This window comes from Sphaeramia orbicularis, chromosome 5, assembly GCF_902148855.1.
Source record: "Sphaeramia orbicularis chromosome 5, fSphaOr1.1, whole genome shotgun sequence".
Lineage (NCBI taxonomy): Eukaryota > Metazoa > Chordata > Actinopteri > Kurtiformes > Apogonidae > Sphaeramia > Sphaeramia orbicularis.
In genome coordinates, this window is record NC_043961.1 from 26,157,523 (window position 1) to 26,176,039 (window position 18,517).

At 36.1% G+C, this 18,517-nt stretch overlaps 1 protein-coding gene across 2 annotated transcripts in view; it reads left to right on the forward strand.

Moving 5' to 3' along the window:
• Nucleotides 1-18,517, forward strand: part of camk1b (calcium/calmodulin-dependent protein kinase Ib) — a 51,975-nt gene that overhangs the window by 16,380 nt on the left and 17,078 nt on the right. For both annotated transcript variants that reach the window (XM_030134564.1, XM_030134563.1), the window contains one exon: nt 15,552-15,683. In XM_030134564.1, coding sequence (XP_029990424.1) covers nt 15,552-15,683 — 132 coding nt within the window. The remainder of the gene's footprint in view (nt 1-15,551; nt 15,684-18,517) is intronic.

Genomic DNA, 18,517 nt, shown 5'->3' on the forward strand with positions numbered 1-18,517 from the left:
ACATAGATTACAACAGTTGAAAAATATTAATTAAAGATCAGCACTAAAATGTATGTTTTCGTGAATCAAAATATAATATCATGATCAGGACAGGATTATAAAATATTAATAATGGTTAATTCCATTCAATAACTCACTATATATTTATAAACTTATATTTCTTAAGTGGTTATTGTGATGCATTTTTCTTTCGTCTTTTGTATTTTTGTTCGCAACATTAGCTAAAACACAAATATTTCAGCATTTTGTTGCTATATCTAATTTTACTCTTCATATTTTCATGTTGAACAAGCATGTGAATGTTAAAACAAGCCCAAATAACAGGAAAATCTAGTTGAGATACTGACACTGAGAACAGATAGTCAGCCCAGGCCGACTTCTACGTGTTATTTCAGTCACCTCTTTGTTATTCAGTGTTTTCATGATGAGACAGAATCAAATTAATTCAAGATGATGATTACCAAAATAGTTCAGACAAAGGGAAACAGCCACCTTTATGGAGCAGATGAGTCTCCCAGCATGAGAGCTGTCCCAGTTCATCTATTTTTCATCTCTCACTCTCTTTGCATCTCTTTTCTGTGTCATTCCACCTCTACCTCTCACTGCATTTTTCACTACTATTATGACATCATATCTCCTACTCTTATATCTTTTATTACTGCTTCAGTTATCTTCATTTCCACCCTCTCTTCCCAGGGGCGTCTCATTTGACACCACTCTGAGTTACTGTCCCTTAGCTTTTTTTTTTGCTTTTTTCCTTTTTCCTTGTCTTTGCATTGCACTTTTTCTTTGTCATACCGTGTACTGTGCCTAAGCTTTGGGATAAGAGAACTAAACCCTTCCTTCATTAAAGGGGAGGAGGCACACACAGCGCTCACAGGACATAGGACGTGTTATTGTGTTGGCGCCTGTAATTCTGTCTCAGCTGCAGATAAGATCATACAACAGTTATACAGATGGGTTGTGATACACTATCTGAATTTGCCCTAAAGCTTCTCATCCTTTCCTTGTTACTTCAGAAATGCATTTTAGCCCAGAATTTGTGCACATACAGTCACCTTTAAAATGCATTACGAAGTGGATTTAAGCCACTGATATGTTTCTTTGAAATAAAATGCACACTTGTCAGACACCCCAGCATTCACAGCAATGACAGAGTTTAACCGCTCCTTTGAAAAATGATAACTTAATTTCCAACTCCGACCCAATCCTGAAAATCCATCCCTGCTTATGGCACCCTCAGCCCTTCAGCCCTGCCCTGACCTAATTCGAACAGAAGCCTGCATCTCAGCACAGCACAGCTCAGCATGGCATAGCCTGCAGTTCCTGGAATACACACGAGCTCAAAGACACACACACACAAACTCATATATGCCTGCTGTTTGGCCCACTTATGTATCTCCATCTGCTCACAGCAATGTATCCCTCTGTAGCAGTTTTAACTACACTTCTGGACTTGTCATATACATCTTCACACAGTTTTTCTCTGTCGTTCTTATCCCTTATTACCCATAGTCCCCCCGCCAGACAAGCTGTCCACATATTAACAAACTGGCCCGGAAAGACCGCCCATGTGCTTTTTATCTTAGGTCCCAGAAATCCTCAGGGAAGCGTGTTCTCTGCTTTGCAGCTTAATTACAATCTACTAAATGATTTTGTTCAGGATGCAGTTTTACTGTTAATCCTGTCAGTGTGTCTCCTTGAAAAAGAGGAAAGTATGTTTTATTTTACTTTAAAAGGAACCTCTTAAAGCTCTGTGAAGTGATTTCTGCATAGTAATGTTAATATACAATATGTCTGCAGCCTTGTGACAAATGTACAGTGTTATGCAATAGTCTGGATATATGGGATGTATGTACAGCAGTAAAAATAAACATTTCAATAAAAAACAGCATCTGTAAACCAAAGAGGTCATATTTAGTGTGACCTCCCTTTAACCCTATTGTTCAGACAATATGACATTTATTGCATTCATTTTCTGATGTTTTCTACCAGGTTTCATTCAACATGTGTCTCTTCAGGATGTTTCTTTCTACTTCTTGTCATGGGGTCAGGGATCACATTAAATAGTGAGTTTAATCTTTGGAATCCATTTAGTTCAATTTTTTGTGTGTCTTTTAAGGCTATGCATATCTTCCATGTGTATTCTTGTTGTATGTGATGAAAAGAGAATGAAAAATAAATATGTATGCTCATTTCAATCCTGCAAAAACAACAAAGTTAAAGGTGGTCTAAGGCTTTTCCACATTTGCGTATAAGGGATATATCTGATCTCCTGCAGCTGCTGAGGACGATATCCTGGTTCAGCTTGTTAGATGTTTCACATTCTTCAGCAGCTTCCTGTGAATTCTGCTTGTCTGTGTTATTTGTTGTTGAGCAGGTAACAAACAGACCATTTCTGGCTTAATTGCTGCTTCTGCAAAACAAGCTTCACACATTCAAAATCTGACTGTAAAGTATTAGTCACTGCTGCTTACAGATTTACAGATACACAGTAATGTTTGTGAAGTATTCCTATCAGAGCTACCAATTGCAGGATGTGAATATAAGGTCAGTATTGGTTTGGACTTGTTAGTTTTTTAACACCTGTCATTAGTAGAAACACCTTTCATATAGATGATCTCTGTATTGCTCATAATTCTTTGTTTTTGTTTTACCTTTCCCCTCTGTGAAATCCCAGCACATTAAGCACTAAGACCATTGACCAGAACAGGTCCTGGACACATTTATGTTCAGAAAGGACAATTGTGAAGGCGCTGTGTCCGGTATCATCTTCATCATTGTCGTCATCTTCATCTTCGTTAGCAAGTTCTTGCATCTTCTATGACAAAACTACTTGTTGGGCCCTTGTATACCAAAGTCATGGTATAGAAGCTCCGTTTAATGGCAACATGGGTTCCATCTGAATGAGTATTTTCTCTAAGACAGGACTAATATAATCAGAGAGAAGTTGCCTCAAGATGGCAAAAGTTAGATCATTTGTCTTCCTTAACTCAAATATGCCAAAGGATAAGAAGGAGAGGCAGTAGAACCCACAAAGGACACAACTGCTTTATTATTTCAGGGATGTCTTTAATTTTGTTCACACTCCAATAAATATGAAGTTAAATGAAGTACCTGTTTATGCTGTTCTACTCTATGCAACTGGCCCCTGAAAGATGCTCAAAAATCTGTTTTCTTTTCATGTTTGAAGATTTTTCAGAAAAGTAACGCAATAATTACTTTCCCTGGTAACTAATTACATTTATAAGGGAATAATTCAGTTAATTACTTTTTTTGGGAAAGTAACTAGTAACTATTACTAATTGCTTTTTAAAAGTAATTTGCCCAACACTGTTCATTCATTCATTATCTGAACCCGCTTTATCCTCGCTAGGGTCATGGGGTTGCTGGAGCCTATCCGAGCTACTTTATGGGCGAAGGCGGGGTTCACCCTGGACATGTCACCAGTTCATCGCAGGGCTGAACATATAGAGACAAACAATCACTCTCACATTCACACCTATGGGCATTTTAGATTAACCAATTAACCTATCAGTGCATGTCTTTGGATGGTGGGAGGAAGCTGGAGTACCCAGAGAGAACCCACGCAGAGACGGGGAGAACATGCAAACTCCACACAGAAAGGTCCCACCCCCATCGACTGGTGTTAGAATTGAACCCAGGACCTTCTTGCTGTGAGGCGCGAGTGCTATCCACTGCACTACCATGTTGAATTCATTTCAGATTTTATATTTAGCTTCCTTGGGACAATGTCCACAAAATTTCTTCACCGTTTTGAGAAATTTTGACTTTTGCATTGTTGATGAATTTTTTAAATATTAAAAATTTGCTTTCACTAATTGTGGTCCATATTTTGATCGTTTATATGGAAACAGTTGCAGATATCAATATAGTTACTACTGAGCACTGATAGGAAGTCCTATATAGATGGCCAAAAACCAAAACCTCCTATCTGCAAATTTTTAGATTTTGAGTTTTCACGTTAAATGGTGAGAACAAGGATGACTCCACATTTTCAGTGTATCTGCAAGATAATCCCACCCTTTCTTATGACACGAAGGTCACCTGACAACAACAACAAAGACCATACTACAATAAAACTAAACCATCAATCAATCAATCAATCAATCAAATTTTATTTATATAGCACCAGATCATAATAAAAATTATCGCATGACACTTTACATATAGAGTTGGTCAAAACCAGACTCTAAGCCAATTTACAGAAACCCAACAGAATCCTCCAGGATCCACGTTTTTTTTGTTTCCTGAAAAAAGTGATTTTTTCAGATGGGAGGTTTTGTATTGTGGCCATCGATATGGACTTTCATTTAATTTGTTGAGTTCTCCTCCAGTGAAAGTACCACCCACTTCTATTGTGAGATTGATATCCTGCATCAAGACCACAGAACTGTAACATATCGGCAGAACCTGAAAACTTCGCTAATTTAAGTTGTTATTGATTCTTAATAGAACATGCCGGTGAGCTACAGGGCCATTGGTCCTATTTTGTTTTATTTTTTAATAACTGTTAGAATTGGCTTTTATCAGCCTTGTTGACAAATGTGATGTCAAGTGAACAGTACACGGAACATGTCTATGTGAGAAACTGAGTTGTGACTTTAAAATGACTAAATCCCCACAAAAGAAAAGACTTCATAGAAAGATATGTGTCAAAATTTTTCAGATTGCAGTTGCAGCTCAGGGGTTGTTTTTCTTTCATGTAGCAAGGGGGATTTTCAAAGCACAGATAGCAGACGGAAGGAGAGCTACAATCCTGCTACTATGTGACTGAAATATTCACCCTTATTCTGGCACAGTTTTTTCTGCAATCCAGACTATCTGAAAAGTAAACAGCAGAGCAGTGCAGAGAAACAAGCAGTGTGGAAAGGGGTCGTCACAAAAAAACTAAGAACAAACATAAGGATTAGTAATGGTTACCGTTCAAATCACTGTTTTCAGAACTCAGTATTGGCCCAGAGTTTCATGGTCATACATCACTATGATCAAGTGTATGAATGACTCTTCTGTCTTCAGTTATGACTCATGAGCCATTCTCTAAAGCTGCAGTGCTTGATCGTTTTTTGGCATCAGTGGGCCAAAATTCCATAACTACCTTTCAGCATATTATAATCCAAACCTTCTGAGTGAATATGAGGCTTCTACATTTACTTCTTGTCTGTGTTTTCAGGCTGTAGAAAATTACCCTCTGATGCACCAGTGCTGTCTTATAGTGGATATTTTCAGACTAGGTAGAGGATTAAATACATGATTGACAGCTCTATTTACCAAATGCTGATCAGATTCTGTTAGATGACGAGTGAATTGATGCAGCATGAAACAATGTCAGCCCGTCTATATTCATATTTAGTCTTTTGGTTTGGACTGAGAGGAGAGAGCTGCAGAAGGAAAGTATGTATTTTTAAATTCTGGTGATTTCAGCTTCTGATGTTAGATGTTTCTAAATTAAATGTTTCTCTATTCCAAAAATATACCAGGTCATTACACCAAAAAAAATGTCTATATCTTATGAAATAATGAAACGAATACTTTAAAAAGACTGAATGTTGACTCAGTTTCATTTAACATTTTGTGACACCACTGCCATGATTATATACCTACTTGAAGTCACTCTGTAGTTTGACTTGACGCATCCCATAGTGCCCTCTTCCACTACATTGTTGCGCACTGACAGGGCTCTAGGTTAAAGCATGATTCTGATTGTGTAGATCTCCAGGTTTAGAGGATCTATAGAGTAAAGATGTTCTTTGAAGTTTCATGGCCACTATCACAGTTGGGTGTCCCTCAGCTCTGATTGGACCAGATGGTCCATCCCTATGTCTCACTGACCTTTCCACAGTTACCATTTTGTCATCTGTTTGCATACCTTCTTGACCAACTTCTCAGCAGGACAGATGGCATGAGTGGTTGCAGTTTGAAATCGTGGGATTTACAGGGAAAAAAAAAATATGGCAGAAATTCAAAGATCTATTTTCTCAAAACAGCACATCAGATGAGGAATGTTTCCTTGTTTAATTTATGATCAAACTCAACATTGGTATTTCAAACTTACTCTGCATTTTAGTTTTTCTCACACGACATATGTTTGCCCTGGCACAGACACCGATGTTCACAGCAGATGGTAACGAAAGACAAAACAGTCTTCAGAAAAAGGGAAGAGGAGCATGAGCTGGATCTGCACAAAGAAATACCAAATTATGGGTCTTTTGTGATGACCGCATGTTTACACATATGTATGCTTTTAGTGTATGAGTACAAAGATGCAAAGGCCCTATTTTAACTGTTAATATTATTACTTATGATGCACTGTTATTGGTAAGTGTGGATGATCGAAATCATTATAGCTCAGCTGGTTTTATCACTCAGTAAGTTACATTTACACTGGTACATGTTTGCTTTTATGTTGGCTGTGTGCGTGTGGTTATGTATTTTTTTGAGCACAAATGCACACCTGATGCCATATCAGAGCCTAAATGTTCAGTTTTAAATTCCTGCGATACACAGGCTGAGCCATGGTTGGCTTTGCACATGAAAAGGCTTGTAGCAACAGAAACTAAGCAACACCATTCCTGTATTTCAAGCATTCAGCTCGCTCAGGAACAGACAATGTTTGGAGATGGAGAGATGTAACAAGGAGATGAACAGAGTGAAATAAAAATGCTAATATTTGAACTTCACTCTGGAGCATTAATATAAAACGGCTACCTCTGTCTGCGATTTGTGGGAAATACGTGTTTGGATACAGATTTTGTGCACAATACATGGAACACCATATACGTTCTGCTCCATATATACTGATGGTTTCAGTGGGGTGTAAATATTTACACTATATGAGGCTTCATACATTTAATATTCATGTCTGTCAGTCTATATTTAAACTGTTGCATAAGGTATTTGCTCGGTAAATTTCACAGAAAATGCCCCAGTGTTTGGACAGTGGCAGTAAGCGTGTCTCTATTGAGGATTTGGCAGCTGATCATTTTGCACTAGTACTCTGTGCGTGTGTGTGTATTTGTGTGTGTGTATATATATCCTCTTCCTGGACACAGGTCCCATGGTGGTGATAAGAATGTCCTGTTAGGAACAGGAACAGCTCAGTAGCCTCAGCTCACTGTTGTTTACCCTACAATCCAGCTAAAACCCTGCAAGGATTAAGCTCAGTAAACTCACCACCCTGTCTCTCTCTTCACCTACCAAATAAATGCCCTCAACATGAAGAACCCGCAATGTTCTTTATTTTTTCAGAAGGTGTTTCAGTAACACAGAAAAAAAATGTTTGTTTGTTTGTTGTGCTTGTTTAGCTGAGGGCATTTTGCCCCGTCTCTCTGCAGTATTGAATATTAATTTTTACAGAAATTTTATTTGTAAGACAATACTTGGAAAACTGAAGAAGTGGCTTGTTCATCAAAATATATAACTCAACATAAAAACAAGCATCTATTAAGGACTCAAGAATAGCAGTGTCATGATTAATGGGAGAAATGGACAATTTTCATTTCGACATCACATTACTAAAACCAATTGTCAGTCACAAAGGTATGTTTGTATTGAACAGAATTCAAACAATAAAAATAAAGTAACAAAAAAAACAAAAAATAGATATCTACAAACATTGTCATTTGTTAAACTGTTATAGGTTTTACCAGTGTCATATCTGATGCTGCTAAAAAGCTGAGAAACTGTATTTTAACTGAGATATTTAAATATATTGATAGGATTTGAGGTGCAAAGCTTATTAAACATTTTAGATCAGTCTTTGAGGGTTTAAATGTAAGCTTTAATGTGAGAAACTAGGTTCAAATAAGGACTAGGATTAAATTATATGCAAAAAATACAAGAAATTAAAAAAAAAAAATTAATGATTGCAATTATTTTGACAGTCATTCTGATTGAGTTATGTCACAATACAAAAATGATGTGACTTTTTTTTAGGTCTCTAACCAAACATGTCTCCATCTGTCCAAATCTGATTTCTAGGCCAGTCGTCTCTGTAGCTCCACATTCCTTCATTTATAATGGTGTGTTTTGGCACATTTTGCCTCAGTCCAAAAACTGTAGCTCCTGCTTTGTAGATATTGCACTTGGCCATAATGGGATTTCAATAATATTTTGATTAACTTTTGAGCCCTGATGTAGAAGCATGATCCTCACCAGTGTGTTTCTTCATGAATATTTCAACAAATTCCATCACATAATCTGTGCACTTTTATCAAGCATGAAAATTGAACAACGTTGTTTAGTCTACTTTATTTTTTATCTCCCTCCACTTCAACAGCTTAGTGAAAATTGTTCTTTATCGCTTGCATAACAGTCCGTTCTTGTAAGGTATTGTCATTGACAGTTAAACTATGAATATTATAATTATTACCCACAATGACAGTCATTTTAGTCAGAAATGTTTTATAGAATCAATTGCAAAAGTGAGAGTGGGTGCAGTTCACCTTCTTAACCCATAAAGAGCCAAACCATCTACTGATCTAAAATGTTTAATAACTGTAAATCCACTAATCCCATCAATATGTTGAAAAATTTGGCATAAAATGCAGTTTGTCATCTTTTCATGGCCATCAGATATGACCCATTTGAACATTCAGAGGCTCCGTAGTGAACGTGGAAGCACCGTCATCTTCTACAACATTGATTCACCAGTAAAACCCATGGAGTTTGACAAACGGTAGTGGATGGACACACTTGATTCATGTTCAGTTAATGATAGATTTGCCTGAAAAAGTCACTTTTTTCTTAGGTTTTCTCTGTTTTTGATATAATAACCTTCAAGCGTAATCTCATCAAAATCATTAAAGTACATGATCATTAAATTAAATATAGGAAAATACCTGATTTTCACTGGAAAAAATGCAAAGTATAGAGGATAATATTATTATATATGGTGATGAATCACTTAAGAAAGGTTAAATAGAGAGAAAAATTCATTTGGGAGCTGCTGGAAAAGTAACACTGGGTCTTTATGGGTTAATGACATTTAGATAAACTGGGAGGGTCATGTTAATGTCATCCTACAGTTTTTCGCAATTCAGAAAGGAGGAAGTGTTATCTGGAACTTCATGAAAACTGGATCCAGTGCCATTTGGTGACAGGAAGTAGAGAGTTTATTTCTGATAAACAGTGTTCTGCTTGTCTGAGCCTGCAGTTCAGCTGACCTACAGTGGCAGTTTTAACCCTGTAAGACCTAGAACTATTTTTGTGGCAATTTCCAAATTAGGTTTTCTCTACATTTCACCTTTTTGAATTGATTCATCATAATTTGTCATATACTGTCCTCTGTAATTTGCCTTTTTAACCCATAATGACCCAGTGCTACTTTTGTGACAGCTTCTGAATGAATTTTTCTCTCTATGTAACCTTTCTTTTGTGATTTATCACCATTTACTATCAAATTACCCTCTGCATTTACCATTTTTTCAGTGAAAATCAGGTATTTTCCTGTATTTAATTCACTGATCATGTAGTTCATAAAAGCTCAGACTAAAGTTGAGAGTTATGATATCAGAAACAGAGAAAACTGAAGAAAAAGTGATTTTTTTTCAGTAAAATATATCAATAACTGAACATAAATCAAGTGTCTCCATCCACTGTCACTGATCAAACTCCATGGGTTTTACTGGTGAATCAATGTTGTAGAAGATGTAACTACGAAGCCTCTGAACGTCCAAATGGGTCATATCTGATGACCATGAAAAGACAACAAACTGCATTTTACACCAATTATTTACATGCATTGATAGAATTAATGGATAAATGGGTATTAAACAGTTTTGATTAGCAGAGGATTTTGGTCACCAGTGGCTGTTTGGGTCTTTATGGGTTAAAGAAAATCTGGTATTTACTTATATTAAAATTTCTAATTACTTAAAAGCCCAGAGTACATTCAAAGAATATTACAGGGTGGGGAAGCAAAATTTACAATGAACATTTGTTGTTTTTTCTCAGCAGGCACTACGTCAATTGTTTTGAAACCAAACATATATTGATGTCATAATCATACCTAACACTATTATCCATACCTTTTCAGAAACTTTAGCCCATATGAGTAATCAGGAAAGCAAACGTCAAAGAGTGTGTGATTTGCTGAATGCACTCGTCACACCAAAGGAGATTTCAAAAATAGTTGGAGTGTCCATAAAGACTGTTTATAATGTAAAGAAGGGAATGACTATGAGCAAAACTATTACGAGAAAGTCTGGAAGATACTATTAAAGAAGAATGGGAGAAGTTGTCACCCGAATATCTGAGGAACACTTGTGCAAGTTTCAGGAAGCGTGTGAAGGCAGTTATTGAGAAAGAAGGAGGACACACAGAATAAAAACATTTTCTATTATGTAAATTTTCTTGTGGCAAATAAATTCTCATGACTTTCAATAAACTAATTGGTCATACACTGTCTTTCAATCCCTGCCTCAAAATATTGTAAATTTTGCTTCCCCACCCTGTATATCATAACAGAATATGTCAACATGAAAACAAGCGTGTACAACCAGTGTCATTTGTCAAGTTCTGTTGGTTTTACTGGTTTCCATGTTCACAACGAGCCTCTGAACGTCCAAATGGGTCATATCTGATACTGCTGAAAAGCTGAGAAACTGTATTTTAACAAAATTATTTAAATATATTGATAGGAATTGTGGTGCAAAAGTTATTAAACATTATAGATCAGTCTGTGAGGGTTTAAGTGTAAGCAATAATGTGGTTCAGTGATTTTACACTTCCCTTAACTTCATAAGCAGACTCATGAGATCTTAAACTTGTTCTACTGGATGGGAAATGTAGATAAAGTTATTGTGGGGAATCATTGTTATAAGATGGTTTATGCTTGTTATAACATAACTATCAATGACGTGTTAGAATAATGTGTTCTCAGATTTGCCCATTGTTTGTGTGAACCCCTGGATGACACTTCCCTAGGGCCCTTTGGTCTGTCAGTAGGAGTATGGAGAATGTCAACTAAATCCTCCAGATGCTGTAGAGGAATTTGCAGCACCAACGCAAACTGGACTCCTGCCAAAACTAATGGCCTCTCTGTGGCAGTTTTACTCTGTAGTTTAGATGTGACCACAAGGCTTCGCTCTCAGGATAATTGTTACTTTGATCAGGAAATGTGTTCAGTGTTCTGTCAGCTTTGAGGTTAATAACACCAGATGAGCCTTATGTAGGTCAGCCACAGTGAAGTCTTGGAATCAGGGATAAAAATGAAAACAGAAAAGTAATTGTAAAATCCAGATTTTCCTTTGTAACTTTAAGTAGCCCTGGTGAAGTCTTCTCACATGCAGCTGGGTCATGTTGTGGATTTGGTTTGTGTTACATGTGATAGCACTACATATTATATTATTACAAAATGAAGAACTTGTAATGTTGAACAACGAGGAAAAATCATTGTTTGTGGTTTCAAATTTGACTTAATTCAATTCAAGTTTATTTACATAGCACATGTTGATCAAAGTGCTTTCCAGAAATGCATCAATGAAAATCAGTAGTACACAACAGTATATAAAATAGGTAAAACATAACACATTAGACACATTAATGGTTGATTTTAAAAGGTAAAATGCCAGAATTGATCTTAACAGCGGCTGTTTTACACCCCGAGGAGTGCAGTTTTCATAGAGTGGTTGTTGTCTCTAGGTCATGAAGTCTCTTTTTTGGTGATACTGGAATGATGCAGTCCTTCCTAGTTTGTAAAGCTGATAAGCTAATTGTTGTGTATCTGTAAACCTAGACATTGGATGGTTCGTCTCTGCCCTCACGGTGCACTTATCTTTAGTCTTAAAGATACAGTATGACACAGACTGACAGCAGACGTGACATGATCCTGGACCCATGTAAATGCTTCTCAACTCTAAGAGAGATGTTTTCATTTTGGTTTCAAATGAATGTCAGTTTCATTTAACCTAAGTTGTGTAAGGAAATAGAGACATGTTTGAGCATCTATACTCACTAGATTAGATAATATCCTGTTCCAAAACACACACATGCCTGTTCATGCTAAGTGGATGTGTGGGGTAGTAAAACATTAGAGGAAGTTTGAGTATGAATTCATGCAAACTTCCCTGTAAAAATGTGGTCAGCCACATTCACCTAAAAATATTTTTCTCTTTGGTTCAGATACACGCTCAGTAAGTAGCTTTCTGTGTAACAGTCATTCATCATCATTTCTGTAGAAATGAAAGTACCACCTCTTAAAAATTAGGATTGTATCAAATATAGGACAGATATAGTTCTGCATGGAAACTGTTTTTGATTTGATTTTGCTATGGGCTTAGGTTTCCACCTGAAAGCAAAGTGATGTTTCAAACAGGGTTCCTACGCAAGTATGTAAAGTGTGGAAAAGTATGGAATTTGATTTTATAAATTTCCAGGTCTGGAAAAGTATGGAAAATGGAAAAAAATGTATGGAAAAATATTCAAGTTTCCAAGACAGTTACCACTGTTCTATTTTCTAAAACATAAAATTATGAATATCTAAAAAAAAAAAAAAAAAAAAATTGATCAATCTATTTTTTTAAGGCGCTTGCTAGTGCAGCTAAAATGTTTGTGTGAGAGCACATACAGTAGGCTACGTGTCCCAGAAAACATTTGGGCAGATTGACAAGTTGAATGCCCAGCTTTCTGCTCTTATCCTCCTCTAACCTATTTTAAGGCCCGCCCAGGTGTTGTGAAGTTTCACTGCTGCTTCAACAGACAGGTGATGTCCACACACTGTTTGTGAGGGAGCTATTCAACATGTTTTGTGTGATCATTGGCAGAACTCATAATGGGCAGATGTGATGGGTTTATCACATCTACCCATAATGTGTGGGTTTATGAGCCAGTCTGACGACTGGCTCATAAATCCCAAATATAAAGACTGGTTGGCTGGTTGGAATTTTTTTACCGAGACATCTGGAAATTAGGGTCTGGAAAAAGTATGGAATTTTGACATTTCAAATATGTAGGGACCCTATTCAAATACATTTATTTTTAACCCCATTTAAATTAATTGTGATGTACCCAAAGGCAGGGGTTTACTTTTAACTTTGGTAGAGACCCATAAAACAGGGTTGTCTTGTTAGTTAATACTGTGGTTAACTAAGTTCACCTGACATGATGTTCTACTTTAGAAAGACTTGCAACAATAGGCAGCAGGATTCATGTTAAAATGACATGGCTTTTGACTTGTTAGATGTTACTGATGCTCTCTGACTGATGAAGCAGCTCCTAATGTCTGTTTAGGTGATGGCAGATGGCATGATAGACTTAACAGACAGTACACACAGAAGAAATGTTATTGTAGTTTTTTGTAGTTAATGTAAGTCTATGTACACAGCCCTCTAACTGTCATCAGAAAGACAGGATAGTAAGGCAAGGCAAGGCAAGTTTATTTGTATAGCACATTTCAGCAACTAGGCAATTCAAGGTGCTTCACACAGGACATTGAAATACAACAATAAGGGAAAAAGAAACACATTTAAAACATTATAAAAGAAACATGTAAAAGGTGATTAAAAACAGCAAGTAAGAAAACAACACATAAAACCCAAAAATATAAAAACACACACATATTAAAGTAAGAGTTGCAGTGCAGAGTTTTGAAAGAGAATATGAAATGTAATTTTTAAAATTTAAAATTTAATTTTAATATAATTTTTTAAATTTAATTTAGTATAAGTTCAGGTCTAGTTCTGTCCTTCCAGAAAGTTGGTTGGGACTGTCCGTATACTGTGGATGTACACAAATAATTGGCATTGGCAACATCTTTTTTTTTTTTTTCTTTTTTTTTGGGAGGGGGGTTATCAACCACTTTTTATTAGACGTGGGAGTGAGAGGCAAATTTCTAACTTTGTTTTCACTTCATATAGAATCAGAATTAATGTGTTTTTTTTTTTAGCTCTACTGTTGCCTGAGTACAGTATAAGTGAAGCGTTTAAGTATTAAAACATTAAATGGTATGACTAAACTAAACAATTCATCAATTTGAATCAGCTTGATTATTATTATTATTTGCCCACGGCTATGCAAACCTACAGTCATGGCCAAAAGTTGTAGCAGTGACACAAATTGCCTCTTTGCATAGATGTGTTTTCCATTTTCCAGTAAAAGTCTTTGAAACTTATAAAATGTTTGGCCAAAATTTTTGTCCATGATTCACATATTTAACACTGGCAACATTTACTTTTCCATAGCAATCAGTTGCGTACAGTACTATTTTGTGATGCACGTGTCTGTAAAATGTCTCTTTGTTTTTCTTTAACTGTATTTTTTTTAAATCACATCTTTTGTAGACCATTAGACTCTAACCTTTGAGCTATAAACAGTGGAATACACAGATGCTTTTTATTAATCCTAATTACTGAAACATCTGTATACAGTCCTTTGACATTCGTCTGGCTTTGTTTTCTCTGTGACTCACAAAGTATCACGACCAAAAGTGTACAAATAGAGCCAGCAGCTGCTAGCGTGTGAGAGAGCTCTCCTGTAGCTTTTGAAATATTACTAAATATAAAAAAGAGTCATGGCCATACAAATCAAAATAATATCAAAACACAATGAGGCCTATGTTTACTCATCTACTTGTAAAATTGAGTTTCTCTAATCCATTTCCAGACACGACACTTGCCAAGGCCTTTGGTTCTTTGTGTTGTTGCTGCAGTGTGGTTTACATTAGAAGACATCACACAGTTTACAGCAGTTGTGTGTGATTTTAACCAACACACTTTACTGACGTAGACACGAGGAATTTTATGCATGTAATAAATTTGAGACCACTCCCACTGTGTCTCTATGTACATCAGTGGAAACTTCGAAATGGCTGAAGATGTTTCATTTCATGTAACCGCGTCATGTCCTCATCCTTCTACACCATCAGCTTCAACGGCAGTATTTCTGTCATAGTTTGCTTACACTTCTGCATCAGTTGGAGGGTTTCCCTTCCGTATCTCAGTGCTGTTTTTATATTAGTGTTGACGTATGACGCTTGAGCTTTTGGTCTGAGCCCAAAATGCTTGGACCACTGCCAAAAGCCGCTTGTGTAGTTATTTAGGTCATGGGAAAAAGTCAAAGCTGATTTCTTAATTTAAAGTTCTATTGCTTAACAGTCAGGAGACAGAAAGAAAGTCATAAAGAATAGAAATGTTGATGTTCTTTAAGGAAAACCAGCTAAATATATCAGGTTCCACTGCAGTCTTATGTATGCCACAATAAAATCACACTCAACACAGCTTTCAAAGACACACTTTACACTTCCACTGAGCCAAACCTCCGCAGTGGATATTTTGCTTCTAAATGATCGCAATACTGTGTCCAAAACTTGACTCAGCAACCATAAGGCTTCAAGAGGAGGCTGACGTTAAAAATAGACACAGTCTGGTTTTAGTGAGCAACACTTTATACCAATGCTTTACAGCCTATTTAGCATCAAACGACTTCACTTTTTACATCCATTTGAGGTCACAGATGCATGTGAGAGCTGTGTTAAGCACTCCGTGATGAATGGATCAAGGTCTGACTGACTGACCTGTGTGTTTGTGTTTCAGGGGAGCTTTCTCTGAGGTGGTCCTGGCTGAGGAGAAGAGGACCCAGAAATTGGTGGCTATTAAATGTATCCCCAAGAAGGCGTTAGAAGGCAAGGAGAACAGCATAGAGAATGAGATAGCAGTCCTGCACAAGTAAGTGGACTTCCCAAATCTGAGAAATTAGCTTTGACACACCCTATGTTACATTATACTTACTGGTTTTACTTCATGATACAGTAGTGGAAAAAAAGGTTTTGGTTACCTTTCAAATTTTACACAATCTCAAATATTATGACATACAGTCACGGAAAAAAATTAGCAGACCATCAAAAGTCATCAGAAACAGTGGTTATGCAATCAAGTACTAACTCCTGTATGTATCATGTGACTAAAACAGAAAGAAAAGAAAACATGGAATGCCTAAAAGCACTGTTTTTGGCAGTACAATGCCATAGCTATTGATGTAAGAACTGCAGTGATTTTGGTTATTATCAAGAAAACCATGAAAAATGGCTAGATATCAGCTCTTAAATTAAACTCTTATCAGCTGTTTTTGTTGTTATCATTATATTTGTGCAAACAAATGTACCATTAGTTGTACCAGGCATTAAAATGAACAAGAAATTGAAGAAAACAAGGGTGGTCTAATATTTTTTCCCATGACTGCATTTGCGGACACAAACATCAGACAGACACAAGCAAATGAAAGAGATTTTTTATGTTTATTGTTAACAAGAAAAAAATACCTAAACAAATTGACAGTTTCAATATCTCATGCCCTGGATGTGTTTCATTATTTTGCTGAAACATCCAATTTGGACCTTGACAGAACAGAGCATGTGCAGAAGGGAGCATGTGAGTTGCATGTGAGAATGGAACAATACTTCGCAGAGTTCAGAGACTTAAGAGTGATTATTAATTCATTATGTCACAAATGCATGGGGTGTCCAAAAACTTTTTTGTACCTCTGTGCATGCATTTATAATCAGTTGTTAACTGGCTGTGGGGAATACTCACTTCTGATTGGTCAGTGGCAACTTATTGATTTACTTAGTGGGTAACCATGAAATATGTGAAAATGTATACAGTGGGTTGGTCATTATTGCAAAACAAAACATTCCGGGTGATTCAAGTCTATTCATTTCACAATAATACCCTGTTCTGTAAGGCTGGTGATATGACCAAACATGTTGTTATTAGTCAATATTGGTAACTATCACAATAAAATCATTATTTCTATCAAGTTTGAAGGCATAGTTTGCGTGTGAGGGGAAGAAGACAGACAGGTATTTCTGGTTTTAAACTATTTATAAAAACTACGGCATTGCATGATGTAAAACAAAAACATGCCTATGGTTTCTCATTTAAGCATTATTTTCTTCATTCACCAGGTTTCACAACACTGAATTAAAATAAAGAGTGTCCTATTGAGGAAGATGAAAACAATGTAAAAGACAGTTATGAATGAGTAAAATTACACAAAAACAGCGAAACACTGAAACATTTGATTTATAAAGAAAAAAATAGTCGCAATAATATTATTGTATTATATTGCAATAATCATAGTCACAGCCATGTCAACTGGTAATAATTTAATATGAAAAGAATATCATTCATTATTGTAAATTATTATTGTTTTATTGTCCAGCCCTCCTTGCTTTGTTTACATTATCCCTTTTGCAATCCATAAAAGTTTATAAAGTATTAGAAAATGCATTTGTAAGCCATTCTATGTTGAAACCAAAAACCTGTAGATGTTTACTAATGTGCAGCATCAGCCTGCATCTGAAATACAAGCTACAAGGTTCAAGATGGTAAATTTTTCATCACTATGTCTCCATTACAGCATCATCTAAGTTGTATCACCTCACTAGATATCATATATGTCGTATATGATAGTAGTAATACGATATGCCGACATGCATGTAAAATGCATCATATAGAATTCACTGTCTCACTTGATCGTCATAAGACTTGGATTGATTATATCGATCGTTATAGACAATAGGATAAGTTTACAAAAAAAAAAAAAAAACACTTGATTTACGATCTCTACGTCTGTCACCACCTCTGACAGATATTTAATTAATGGTGTCAACATTATTTAAAAAAGCATCTCAGAAATTCACTAGCAATTCAGACACGCATACACACACACACACACACACACACACACACAGACACACACACACACACACACACTCCTCTACCCCAGGCCTCCCCAGGCACTATAGCAATTAAACAAGTTGCATCTAGACATAGTATTCTGCTTTATCAGAAAAAAAACACAGATCACATGGTAATAATTTACTAAAGAACTGATCTTTTAAAAATTGCAGAGAGCATTTTAAACTTGATCTGATCTTTAGGAAGGAAATGCCACTAGAGTATATGTAATTTTAGCTGGCCTTTGAACATCATGCAAAGTTGCATTACTGCACAGTTTAACACTTAAAGACCTAGAATTATTTTTGTGGTGACTTCTAAATGAATTTTTCCTCTACATTTAACCTTTCATAAGTGGTTTAGCATCATTTATTATAATATATTCCTCTGTATTTTGCATTTTTCAGTGAACAGCAGGTATTTTCCCATAGTACATTAGTGATTATGTATATGTTATTATGTCAAAACAGAGAAAACTGAAGCAAAAGTGACTTTTTCAGCAAAATCAGTATCAATAATTACATAGAAAAACAAGCATCTACAATCATGCTATTTGTCAAACTGCATGTGTTTTATTGGTGAATCAATGTTGGAGAAGATGACAGTGTTTCCATGTTCACTACGGAGCCTCTGGACATCCAAATGAGTCATATCTGATGCGGCTGGAAACCTAAGACACTGGATTTTACCTGAAATATATTTTATGTACTGATTGGATTTGTAGTTGTCAAACATTTTAGATCAGTAGAAGGTTTTAAGGTTCGATCTTCAGCTTGTTTTCTCATCCTAACACAATTAGTGTATTCTGTGTACTGTATTTT